Source organism: Salvia hispanica, chromosome 4 (assembly GCF_029641045.1).
Source record: "Salvia hispanica isolate PSC_SH4W2 chromosome 4, Shi_PSC_v1, whole genome shotgun sequence".
Taxonomy (NCBI): domain Eukaryota; kingdom Viridiplantae; phylum Streptophyta; class Magnoliopsida; order Lamiales; family Lamiaceae; genus Salvia; species Salvia hispanica.
The window spans coordinates 44,456,397-44,470,386 of NC_142695.1; the positions used below are offsets into that span (position 1 = coordinate 44,456,397).

Below are 13,990 nucleotides of genomic sequence, written 5' to 3' on the forward strand. Positions count from 1 at the left end.
TTTATAGTAGCAGTAGGGCCGGAATTCTAAATAATTTGTGGTTGCACTTATTTCTTATAGCCAAAGTATAAAAATATTTTGAATTTTAAAAAAATAATTATTTTATCCAAATGAATTATTTTGCAAATTAATTAGCAAAAAGCTAGCGTATATATAAACTTAATTATGCAATAAATCCTTTTGTTCATCTTTTTCCAAAAGAAAAAATGCAGTGAAAATGGAGCAAGTCCGCAAAATTGAAGATACATGTGGAGTTAGGTCGTATTCATTATGTTGTGAGTTCCCAATTTTGTAATACAATTCTTCTAGTGGTAGTGACCAAATACGCACACTTGCTTGTAGTACTATTGAAGCAAGCCCACTTTGTACTAACAACCAATAGAAGAATCTTAATATACTTATAAAACTAGCATAATCTCCCTATATGATGAACTTGAACATATCCGCTACCACTCCAGAGGCCTAATCTTAGTCCTAGTAGCCTGCAAACACATAATCATAAAATCAAACACACTACAAGAAATTTGGTAAATAAACAATAATATCCCATTTACATGCATATAATTTCAAATAAAAACTTACATATTTATTGGGAAGAGAAGTTAGAATCATTTTAATAATCAAGGGCTAATTGGGAGGTATTTTTGATACCCCTTTGCGTCGTAGTTCAACCATCACACTATCCATGGACGGGGGCTTTAATCCAAGTGGCAGCGGCAGCCATGGTTTCTTTAGAACATCTCCGATGGCTGCATCTATGCTCTCTTTTGACTGTAAGTTGAGGAATCCGCTTAGATTTTTTAGAATCCTTGAATGAAATATAAATAGTACTCCTACTATAATTTTCAACTATCTCAAATTGGATTTTATTCTAAATTAATATTGTTACTAGTAGTCTAGTACAGTATACTTAGTTTCACGGTAGACTTAAAAAGGTTGTTATGTGACTTGAGTTTCCTCTTGCATTTTATCTCTAAAAGACAACTCAAAAATCATCAAGGAAGAAAAGTGAAAGCTCACCGGATGAACATCGGAAGGCGGCTGCACGGCCGGTACTCCGGTGGGCGGCCGTGGAAATCTCTGCAAGGAAACAAATTAAAAAACTAAAAAGTTAAAAAAAAAAAAAAATCAAGAATGGAAGTAGAGCGAGTTATGTAATCACCGTAGGTTGAAATTGCGGCTGCGGAAAATATATTGTGCTCGGCGGCGGAACCTATAATTACATAATTACACAAATGTATTAGTTGGGAGATTAATTAGATTGAGAGAATATTGTGGTGGTGGTGTTATTAAAAGGCATACATATTGGTGATGTGGATGCCAAAGGGATGATGGGTCAGCCAGTGGCGAAGGCCAAGCGTGCGGCTGAGGCAAGTGTGTAGGCCACGTGTACATCAATGATTGGTCGACGGATGGATGACCCCATACATGTAAGGGTCTAAAATTCGGTGTTGCCGGAGGAAAGCCAATAGTACGTGCAACCCAAGGATTCACATCTGCCGTGGTTCCGTACATCTGCCGCCTCCGGCCCCAGCTAGCTGCCTCAGCTTCCCGCGCTTGCACATGTTTCCAGTGAGATCGATATTTCTGCAAAATTATTTATATCACTTAATCATTTGCACCAAAATAATAAACTTGGTTTTTCTCAAATACTGGAATATAAATTTTAAATTACATTTTGTAATATTTGTACCAAATCAATCCAATTAGGTATCTTAATCTTTCAAATCTAAACTGTTTACTAAATAATTAATTATCAGTATATATTATTTCATCATTAAAACTGTTTCTTGTATTTTTTGTTTCAATCATCAATTACTAATATTTAAATGTTAATTACAGTATACTCCTTATTTTTTAAGTTCATATTTTAATAATAAACAATACTCCTTTTTTAAAAAAGTATAATAAAACACTCAAACGAACAAGGTGGTGAGCATGACCAAAATATGACTTATATGAGGCTTGTCAGACTAAAAAACAAGATTCCTACAACAAAACCAAAAAAAAATAATAAGAACAACAAACAAGATTTTAGATCAAACTAATTTCAACAACTAATAGTACGAGACATCAAGCAAAAGATAAAAATTAAAAACCAAAAGAAAATATACTCCAAAGTAAGAGAATAAAAAAGGAGCCAAGAGCAAGTCACACAGTCACGAAGAAAAGGGTAAACCAAAGCAATATTGAGACAAAACAAACCAGCATACATGTTTACGCAATAAATTTATTCAGTAAACAATACTCCTAAATAAATGGAGTAATAAGTTCAATGACTTACTAGTACAAATAATAGCTTCGTCCCCTAATAATTGTCCACTTTGGTTTTGGCATGAGTTTTAAGAAATGTAAAGAAAAGTGAGTTGAAAAAGTTTGTATAATATGAATCTCACTTTTATATATTAGTTTTATAACAAAATATGAGTTGAAATAAGTAATTGGAGTGCAAGGCCCATTTATTATTTATGATAAAAAAATGAAAGTGGACAATTAACGATGGACCGAGGAGTATTTCAAAATGGCATGGGTCAGAGAATTTCAACCTCTATTATTTACTTTAGTGAAAAACTCCATCTCAAAAATTACATTCTGAGTGTAGATGAACAGAATATCTCACTAATATGTACATTTTGGAATTCGTCCTAACTCATTTCATTACGATTAAAAGAATCTAAGATGATAAATTCTATTTAAATTTAAAGTAAGATTGATGTACTCCGGCATATAACTTTTTCCTTCAATATTTGATCTATTGAATAAATAAATTAAGAAACAAATTACAACTTCCGCAGTACAGTAATAAAGATTTTAAAATTTTTGTAGTCATCTCCAGAAGTCCTCGACATTATCAAATAAACTTATCGGATCTAAGTGGTATCACATCTCAACAATAATTAGTACTAGCATTTTAAAAAGGTGTTATCATACAGCAAATCGGTTTTCCACGTTGAGACAAATCGACCAAGAAAATGAAACGATGGGCTACCAGACACTTTTAAGTGCCTTGTTTTCAACTTCACAATAATTTCAATAAAGACTCTAATCAAATTCGGTATATTAAACATTTGATAAGGTGACATTACTATTTTGTCGGTAATATATCTTGATAAAGTAAAATACGATCGAGATGAAACAGACGCGCCCACCGAAATCGAATAGGGATAGATGGACAGGGTGCCCCCAGCTTTTAGACTACTCATGCAGTTTACCAAAAAATTGTGACTTTCTTTATTTACCGAAACATTTTGATATGAAATGATAAAATATAAAGACAAAAGGAGTAATACTTTTAATTTGGACCCAAGGAGATGAGATTTGATATACACTAGAAAGCAGAAACTCTCATTCATAGTTGGTGCTTTTTGTTTTAACCAGGGTTTAAAAATCCGATCTAGCCGGTTGGCCGGTCTGATTCGAACATAAAATAGAGTCATCTTGACCTAAATACAATTAGTCGACCGGTTCAACCACGAACCGGTCTATGGTTGATCAATTTTAGCCCTCCTAGAAACAATTTTGAATTGTACTACTCCTACGTAATAGAATTTGATCCATTCACCAATAGACAAGGTGGCTATGAAAATGAAACAAATTTTAGCTAGTGCACTAAAAACACTTTGGTGGCTTATTCTGGACTTTTGATTCCTATCTATATACGTCAATTTTTTTGTCTTCATAGCCATACATACGGGTTCGATATTAAAGAGTAGTAGTGTTTCATAATTTTAAATTGACATATGATATTTTTTATCAACTTCATTCTTAATATTTTTAACTATTGACAATTGGTGCAGTGCATTACAATGATATGCAAGAGTTATTAAATTCAAATGCAGATGAAGGGGACGACGTGTCTAATTGCAAACAATTACTATAGTATATGAGTAAAAAATAATAAAGCAAAACTCAAAATCAAATTGATAACATAATCTACGTTGGTGTGTAAATTAAGATGTTATGTGATTATGATTAATTATTTTAATAGGAGTATATTTTATTCGATATATCTATTTGAGAGAGAGAATGAGAGAATTGAAGCATACTTGAAGATGGCTGGCAATGTTATGGCGTGTAAGGCAGTCATTCCCCATGATTTCCAGAATTCTCGACGGCACCGCCTTGTCAATCCCTAGCTGCTCCACCGCCTGCACGAACCGCCGGTGCAATTCCGGCGTCCAATCCACCTATAGCGACAGAGACAATTCTAACTGAATAAATCAACATTGATCAATTGCAACATCGGAAACATGTCATTAAGTACCTTGGTTTTCTTCTTCCCCGGTGGGTTTTTACAGCGAAACGACGACGATATCTTGCTCCTGTCGTCAGCTTCTTTCAAATCCGGATCCTTCACTTCCGGTTCGGGTTTCTGAACCAAATCGACATCGGAAACTGAATCTGCTCGCGAATTATTTTCAGTCTCTAATTTCGTGTCAGATTCGGAGCCTGAGAATTCGGCGAAGAATTCGTTATCGATTTCCAAATCAGGCAACACGTCGCCGTCTCCGATTCCGATGAGAATGTCGTCGAAATTAATGGTGTCGACCAAATCCTCTTCAAATTCTGCGTCTTCCATGGAGAATGCCTCGATTCCTCTCTCATGCTTCACTGCGAGCATTAATCCCCACTGAATTTTCAATATCAACTTTTTTTTTTTTAAACGATAGAATGAAATTGAAAAATAATGGAGACAGGTCAGTGCATTATGTACTGGCCTTGCTCTTAGTTGGTGCCGCTGTATTCCTTTTTCGGTTTACGCTTGAGAGAGAGAGAAAGAGAGAGAAACGGTTTCGATCACAATTTGTGTTGGAGAGGGAACGGCCTCTGCAAATTTGTTTCTATACCTTTTGTTTTGGCTTGTCACACTTCATATATATATATATATATATGGAATGGAACACTATGTGTGATTTGTGAACGTGTGGATGCAATTTTATTTCAAGTATTTAAAAAAAACAAATTGTGAAGTTGTTTTATCGTGATTTTTTACTCCAACTCAAGACATTTTATTTCGAAATTAACCATAACAACAATACGCCTACTCACACACAACAATTTTAATTACTAAAAGAAAGTGTGTTACTTATATGACCAAATTATTCAAAGATTCACGTGTGAGTATTATCCTGTCACCACCAACTAGGGCACTATGAGGCCCCTCCCAGTACACTTCATCTATATCTGTTTCAAATTTTGTGAAACAAAATCAACTGTTTTCCACTGTGTATCCAACTAAGGCCTAATAATTTTGAAAATAGGAGTAAAGATGTTTATACGGCACATGGCTTGGTATTTAAATGTGTTAATTACTTACATAAATACGAACGTATTTCATTATTGATATTACTAAATAGAGGTGTGATCAATGTCGAACCCTTCTTAAAGACTGAACTAGAGACTAAATTTGGGCCACTCATTTTTCTTTATCTTATGATTATGATTAATTTAGAATTAATTTAATATTTATGATTATGATTAATTTTTTAAAATGTTTTAAAAAAATTTTAATTTTTTTAATTTTTAATTTTTTAAATTTAATTTTTTAAAATTTTTTTTAAAAAAAATTTGTTTTAAATTTTCTTTTATTCGATAAAAACTTGCTGGAGTAAATAATGAACTATATTCACTACATAATGAACTAAATGAATGTATGTTATGAAGTAATTTTTCGCATTCATTATATACTGAATTTACTTCAACTGAAAGATAATTACTCCCTCCGTCCCACATTTGGAGTCACTTATTGGTATGGCTCGAGTTTTAAGAAAGAGTTGAAGTGTGTAATAAATGAAGTGAGATTGTGGAGTGTGTAATAAATGAAGTGAGATAGTAGAGTGTGTAATAAATAAAGTGAGATGGTAGAATAGGTTGAAGGTGAGTCCCTTTTGACTTTTGATTTTTGTTTTGATTTATTTTAATGTAGATAATGACATTTTTATATAATTTTGATGAAGAATGGGGTAAAATTGTATGACCAAATATGAAAAATTCTAAAAGTGACTCTTAAACTGGGATGAACTTTTATGGCAAAAAGTGACTCTTAATCTAGGACGGAGGGAGTGTGTCATAACACATTATGAAGTAATAAAATAATGAAATGAAGTAGTAAACTAACGGAATGAAGTAATAACATAACTGAATGAAGTAATAAACTAACAGAATGAAGTACTAAACTAATAGAATGAAGTAATAACATGATTGAATGAAGTGATAAACTAATGGAATGAAGTAATAACCCTAAATCCAACTATAAGATAATTATGTCATAACACATTATGAAGTAATAAACTAATGGAATGAAGTAATAACATGACTGAATGAAGTAATAAACTAACAGAATGAAGTAATAGCATGAATAAATGAAGTAATAAACTAACGGAATGAAGTAATAGCACGATTGAATGAAGTAATAAGCCCATAACAATAACATGATTGAATGAAGTAATAAACTAACAGAATGAAGTAATAACATGACTGAATGAAGTAATAAACTAACGGAATGAAGTAAATAACCCTAAACCCAACTGAAAGATAATTATGTCATAACACATTATGAAGTAATAAACTAATGGAATGAAGTAATAGCATGACTGAATGAAGTAATAAACTAACGGAATTAAGTACTCCCTCCGTCCCAGAAAGATTGTACCATTTCCTTTTTCACACTCGCTTTGCAAAAATAATAATATATAGTTAAAGTAGAGAGAGAGTAAAGTAAAAGATAATAATGTAGAGAATAGTCTTGCCTACATTATTCTTTCTCTTATTTTACTCTAGTTCAACTTTACCTATTTATTATAATTTTTGCAAAACGAGTACAAAAAATGAACTGGGACAATCTTTCTGGGACGGAGGGAGTAATAAACTAATAGAATGAAGTAATAGCATGAATAAATGCAGTAATAAACTAACGGAATGAAGTAATAGCACGACTGAATGAAGTAATAAGTTCATAACATACATTCATTAAGTACATTATGTAGTGAATATAGTTCATTATTTACTCCAGCAAGTTTTTATCGAATAAAAAAAAATTTAAAAAAATTATAAAATATTAAAATAAATTAAAAAAATCTAAAAAAAAACATTTTTATTTAATAAAATATTAAATTAATTGCAAATTAATCATAACCATAAGATTAAGAAAAATGAGGGGCCCTAATTGGGTCTCTAGTTTGGTTTTTAAGGATGGATTTGTGGTTAATAGGACTCTTACTAAGTAATCTCTTCATTGTTCGATGATTGTCTCGCATTACATGTTCGCAGAAAAAGTAGTACTCCTATTTATTAAAATCATTTTATTTATAAAACTATAATAATTAATTTATTTAATTTTATATTTAAACTTTACTTATTTAATTAAATATACGTCCGTCCATCCATTCCCCCAACTCCAAATATATTATTCATGAACACAATTTCCCCAAAATTGATCACTAATATTTCAAATTCCTTAATAAAATTTTATTAAATCACACTTTAAACTTTTTTATGTTAATATTAGGGGTGGGTCGATACGATATATCGCATCGAAGACGTTGTATCGTGTATCGTATCGAAAATATCGATATGAAAGAATTTCATATCGTTATCGTATCGAAAGTTTCGATATATCGAACTTTCGATATAAAAAATTTCATATCGTTATCGTATCGATATTTTGATATATCGTACCGAAATTCGATATATCGTTAAATATCGATATATATCGAAAATTTTGATATATATCGAAAATAAAATATCGATATTATTTTCGATATATATCGAAAATAAAATATCGATATGTATCGAAAATATCGATATATCGAAATTTTTTGATATATATCGTATTTTCGATATAAAACGATATATCGCGATATAAGGAAATTCATATCGTTATCGTATCGAAAACTTACGATACGATATCGTATCGTATCGAAAAATACGATACATCAAAAATTCGATAATTTTTCGATATTTTTCAATACGATACGAGCGATATATCATTTTTTCGGTATTTTTCCCCATCCCTGGTTAATATATAGTACTATAATCTTAATTGTATTATATATAACAATTATGTTCCATCTGAAAATAATGCGCAGTGTAAAAAATAAGTAAACATCATAAATCCTGCGACGAAGGCGAATTTACACTATACAAATAAATTTATTTTTTCTATTCTTAAAATCATTCATATAAATAGTAGTGGTATAAAAATATTAAACGATTATTTGCAAACAGTTTTGAATCATTCAACAAATTTAGATAAATCTAATGAAGTACTGAAAATATAATTCAACATATATATATATATATATTACTACTAATATAATACTAGTATGAATCTGTTATTGTTTCTTATCAACAATACTTTATTCCAATATGTAAATATGATAATTTTGTATGCTCATCTACGAAAAAAAAATAGATTTTAATGAAAAAAGGTAAACTATAATCATGAAATAAGACCCTGTCTTATTGGAGAGTCTTACCTAATAAAAAAAGACTATTTCCTCCCGTCCTAGTCTAAGTTAAACTTCTTTGTATGTTCCAATCAAAATGATCAGATGTTTCTTCTTTTGATAATAATAACTCATCTCTCTCTCATACTTTATTAAATAGTCTCTCTTATTTTATAATTTCTCATACTTTATTTTTTTTTTCTTTCTTATTTTATTCTCACTCATATTTTATTCTTCTTTCTTTTTCTTAATATATTCTCTCTCTTATTTTACCATTAATAATATAATCAACTAAACACTATTATCTAAAATTTTGTGCTAAAATAAAAACGTCTCAATTAAGTCGGACGGAATGTGCAGGAGAACCTAAAAGGTTCGCCACTGGAAGTATAAAATATAATTCACCCTATATTAAAATGAGAAATAAAACTATTAATTAATTAAGAACATAGGAATATAGATTATGCAACGTTTCTAGCCCCATGACCATAGAATTGATAGACTAATAATTGTTCAATCACATCAAATATTCTCAATATAAAGTGTTTTTAATTGACCCTAACATATCTTTAATATATGATGTCATTTTGAATAGCACGTGTCATTATTTCCAGTGAATTAAGTGCAAAATTTTTTGGGTTAAAAAGTGAACCAAAACACTTATACTTACTCATGTACCTTTCACTAAATATGAAATGGAGTATTAAATTTCTATAATATTATTTTATAAATTAATAAAAAAATAAAAATGTTAAAAAGAGAAAAAAAATAGGAATAATATTTTTTTCCAAAAATATATTTAATTTTTAGTGAAATAATTAAAAAAAATAATTCCATTTTTAATAGAACAGATGCATGTAGTAGTATATTTTACTATTAGCTTAAAAGTGAGTAAAAAGTGCATGCGTAATTTATTAAAAAATTAATTACAGTATAATTTAGGACATCCATAACTCCATTACAAATCTAGGCTCCAAGTCCCCTCCACGTCATCATTGCCCTAAATTTGAGTCCTCTTGTATTCTAACATTTCCGGCTTCTATGGATTGGTTTAACAGCGACCAACGCCAGATGGACGATTTCGTCAACTCCCAGAACTGGCAATTGCCGCCGACACCCGATCCAAATGCAACGCCTAGTCCTGGGTTGCCTACCAATATGGATATGGAATCGCCAGTTAGCACGGATGAGTACGAGATCAGCGATATGGAGCCCGCTCAAGGGAGGGGCAAGAGCATGGGCAAGGTTGCCGATGAGGATGGGCCGAAGAAGTATAGTCCGCAGGAGACAATGTGGCTGGCCAAGAACTTTGTCGACGTCTCCGAGTACGCTGTGATCAGCAACCAGCAAACCGGCAAAGCGTTCTGGCAGCGGATTACAGAGAAGTACAACGCTGGTCGACCTGACGCCTCGTTCGAGCGTACCTACTTGAAGCTATGCAAGCATTGGGGTCGGGTCCAGGCGGAGATGAACAAGTGGAATGGCAAGAGGACTAACGTAGTCCGGATGTGGCCGAGCGGGCACAGCGAGATGGACCTTGTGGACAAGGCCAAGGCAGATTACTTCGCTGACGGGAAGAAGCACTTCAAGTACTTCGACGTTTGGAAGCTTGTCGAAAAGAGCCCGAAGTACACCGGTGGGGCAGAAGCGACGGCGAAGAGAACCAAAGTTACCGCCGTCGGACACTACACTTCGAGCGAAGGAGGTCCGCCAATCGACCTCAACGTGTGACAGACGACGACTTCTTCCTCTCATCTCCTGGTACTCAAAGCCGTCCGATGGGCACAAAGGTGGCAAAGAGGAAAGCAAAGGGGAAGGCAACTGCGAGCTACTCCTTTATGCCGCCGCCGCCGCCCAATCCTTCCCTGGACAAGATATCAGACTCTATGTCGGATATGAGTATTATGTTGCGGATGGGCCAGCTGACGGAGTTGACATTGAGGAATACCTCGACAATGTCGGAGTTCGAGCTCGATTTGCACCGTGAGATGATCGAATACCTTCGCGCACAAATGAAGAAAAAGTAGTTTTTTTTTTCTAAGATTTGTAATTTTCTATTTCTAGGATTTGTAATTTTCTTTTTCTAGGATTTGTAATTTTCTATTTTCTGATTGAACAATGAATTTTCCTGGTTTTAATTGTTCAACGTATTCTATTTTACGAGTAAAATATGTTGTAGTTGTGAATAGTGCAAATGAATAGTTGTGGCCCGAGTTGTGGCCTACGGGGTTAATAGAGTTGTGGCATGGAACCCCAAATTTGGGGGAATGATGACGTGGAGAGGACTTGCGACCCAAATCCGGGTTGGGGTTAAGGATGCCCTTATGGTCTGAATTTTGTGTGAGGTTTATTTAACCTTATTAACCATTGGAAATACTCCCTTTGTCCCACAATAGGAGTCACTCTTATTAGATCCACTTATTTATATTGGTTTTATAATAAAATGTGAGTGAAGTGAGTTAGTGGAATGTGAGACCTACTTATTATTTATGGTAAAAATTAAGTGTGATTTTCATTGTGGGACGGAAGTACTAAAATGGCAAAATGTGACTCTTATTATGGAACGAATAAAATATTTAAATAGCCATAACAATGTAAAGTACAATAATCAAAAATATTTTAACAGTCAAAAAGCTTTCCTTCGTAGTTTAATTTATGGCCCAAGATAGTTTTTCAGGCTAGATATGTGACTATGACAATCGACCTACAGTATGAGATTTCTTGGTCATAAACAAAACAATACTTCGATCATATTGTATAACTGTAAACAATGTTGTTAACCGTGATGCATGTATATAGAAAGATTCATGTCAATACACGACAGAGAAAAAGCGTATACTTTAGAGCGGAAACGTATTTTGATACATTTAGAATTAAAAGGTAGAAATGCTTTGCAGCGGTTACGGATCTTTCAAACGATCAGAGACGTTTTACACAATAGTGTGCCAAGAGAATACACAAATATCGAATTGTTCTTCTGACGTCTTAGAACCATAACCCGATATTATATATAAATATAAGATCCTTTATTTTCTATTCGGTCCTTCAACAAATAGAAAATCTCATTATTTCCATAACAAATAAATACATTTTACTCCAAACTTTAATCTGTATTGGATCATTTTAATTGGACAACTGAAACATAATCATACGCATTAAATTAGTCAAGCCCAAATTTCCAACATCTATATGATGTTATTCTATTTAGATATTTTAGAGATTTATCATTTTTATATACAAGGACATGATTTAATCTATATCTACACATATTATAAATATATATAGAATCTTTTATAATGAATTACTTAATCAAGAAATACAAATATCTTTTATTTAATTTCATTCCTTTCTTCTACACATGAGAAACCTCTACTTTTGCTCCAACTCCGCTCAACGGGAAGATCCCCGCGACGAACAATTGATCGCTGAGCCTCGGGCCGATCACACACGATAGGAATATCAGTGATGGGATGACTGTTTACATATACGTCTATATACGACACAAGAAAATAATTTTGAGACAAATTAAATCAAACTACGTAGCAATGTTCAAGGCCTTTTAAATTACTTTTAATAGTTGAAGCTATAATTTATTACTACTATATTAGTTTCACAACAAAATCGAAGCTAAATATTTTTTTAGTTTAAATCATAAATAAACTTAACACAAAAAACTAATAGTACTATTAATTTTAATGGATTTCAATAAATCCTGCATGTGAACAATTTTGTACAAGTAGAGATTTTTCTTCCCATCGTTTGGCATAAAAGGAATATATGTGGCCACAAGTATTTTGTAATACAGTACTTTTTAGACTTTATGTGATGAAAGTGACAAATGCAATTTTTTTTTCTTCCAAATAATAGTTTGCAGAACTAGATGTTGTCTACATTCTACAAATAATATCGGTTTTCCACGTATTTCATTTTTATTAAAAATAAATTTACATAATTGTCTCGACGCATAATTGTAAAGTCCCGGCCCATTTTCAAACAATCTGTTGATTACAATATTTTATACTCCTTCCGTTCCATTCCGTTCCATAGTAATAGAAACATTTCGTTTTGAGCTCTCGTTTTGAAAAAATGATAATAAATAGTTAAAATGGAGAGAGAGTAAAATAAGAGAGAAAATAATGTAGTGAAGAGTCCTATCTACAATATTATGTTTCTTACTTTATTATTTCTCCATTTTAACTATTTATTATTATTTTTTCAAAATAAGTGCTCAAAACGAAACGCCTCTATTACTGTGTAACGGAGGGAGTACTGTTTAACCATTATACCACACCACGTGGAAATCCTGATGAATGAAATGTTCTACTGTATTACTATCCTGAAAGAATTTGGCGCGATCTGAAATCAAACCATTTAATCAGATGAGTGAAAAATGATTGTAAATTAATCCATTACAAATCATAAAAAATAATTAAGGAGTGAAATGTGTTGGTATATATAGAGTTTTATAATTACAAAAACTAAAATTCACATAATTATTCAGTGTATGTTCTAAAAGACTAATGAGGCTCAAACAATTGTTTTAAAGACCGGCAAATTTAAAACTCAACACTACTAAGGTCTATATGTAATTTGGGCTATTCATCATTCATGTATTCATTTATATGACTTAAATAGTAGGGGTAACTGCTTTTAAAGTCACCAACTTTCTATGAATTCTGATTTTTCTCACGAACTTTAAAAGGTTCGTGTAATGTCACGAACTTTATTGTCGGTTGCCATTTTCCCATGTCAGTTTTCCGGTCTAATTCAAAATGTCCGTTTCCTATTAAGACAATGTCCAAATTCTTTTATCTTACTATCGTTATCTTCGTCTTTGAAAGTCACGTGCGTACCTTGTACGCCTCAACCGGAACTCGGATGAAGAAGTTATGGTCATTTGATGAAGGCTACGACCTTTGTGCGACCTTGTACTATCATAATGACCATAACTTCTTCATCCGAGTTCCGATTGAAGCGTACAAGGTACCCACGCGAAGCTATTTCAAAGACGAATATAACGATAGTAAGATAAAAGAATTTGGACATTATCTTAATAGGAAACGAACAGTTTGAATCAGATTGGAAAACCTGACATGGGAAAATGGCAACCGACAATAAAGTTCGTGACATTACACGAACTTTTTAAAGTTCGTGGGAAAAACCAGAATTCATGGAAAGTTGGTGACTTTAAAAGCAATTGCCCCTAAATAGTACTCCCTCCGTCCAGATAATTCGGGTCACTTTGACCGGGCCTAGGTTTTAAGAATTGTAATGAAAAGTGGGTTGAAAAAGTTAGTGGAACGTGAGTCCTACCTTTATATATTAGTTTTATACTAATAAAATGTGAGCAGGAATGAGTTAGTGGAATATGAGGTCCACTATCAAAAATGGTAAAAGTGAAATGAGACAAATTATGTGGGACCGACCGAAATGGAAAACTGAGACGAATTATCCGGGACGGAGGGAGTAATAATTATACATTATCTAATTCTACAGAAATATTGGGCCACCAATAGGACTCTATATCAGCCCAATAAACATTG

General features: G+C 32.5%; 1 protein-coding gene across 2 annotated transcripts; it reads right to left on the reverse strand.

Annotated features, from left to right (window-relative positions):
* Window positions 1–236: 236 nt before the first annotated feature.
* Window positions 237–4,853, reverse strand: LOC125193339 (transcription activator GLK1-like). Of its 2 annotated transcripts, none has more exons than XM_048091109.2 (7): window positions 4,265–4,853; window positions 4,047–4,187; window positions 1,303–1,587; window positions 1,163–1,213; window positions 1,021–1,080; window positions 583–771; window positions 237–482 (listed from the first exon to the last, which is right to left on the reverse strand). In XM_048091109.2, exons 1-6 carry the CDS (start codon window positions 4,619–4,621, stop codon window positions 628–630), a joined length of 1,038 nt encoding a protein of 345 aa, XP_047947066.1. In that variant the 5' UTR covers window positions 4,622–4,853; the 3' UTR covers window positions 237–482; window positions 583–627. The 2 variants fall into 2 exon arrangements, with proteins under 2 accessions (XP_047947066.1, XP_047947064.1); XM_048091107.2 differs by having other exon boundaries at window positions 1,021–1,095.
* Between the last annotated feature and the right edge of the window lie 9,137 nt (window positions 4,854–13,990).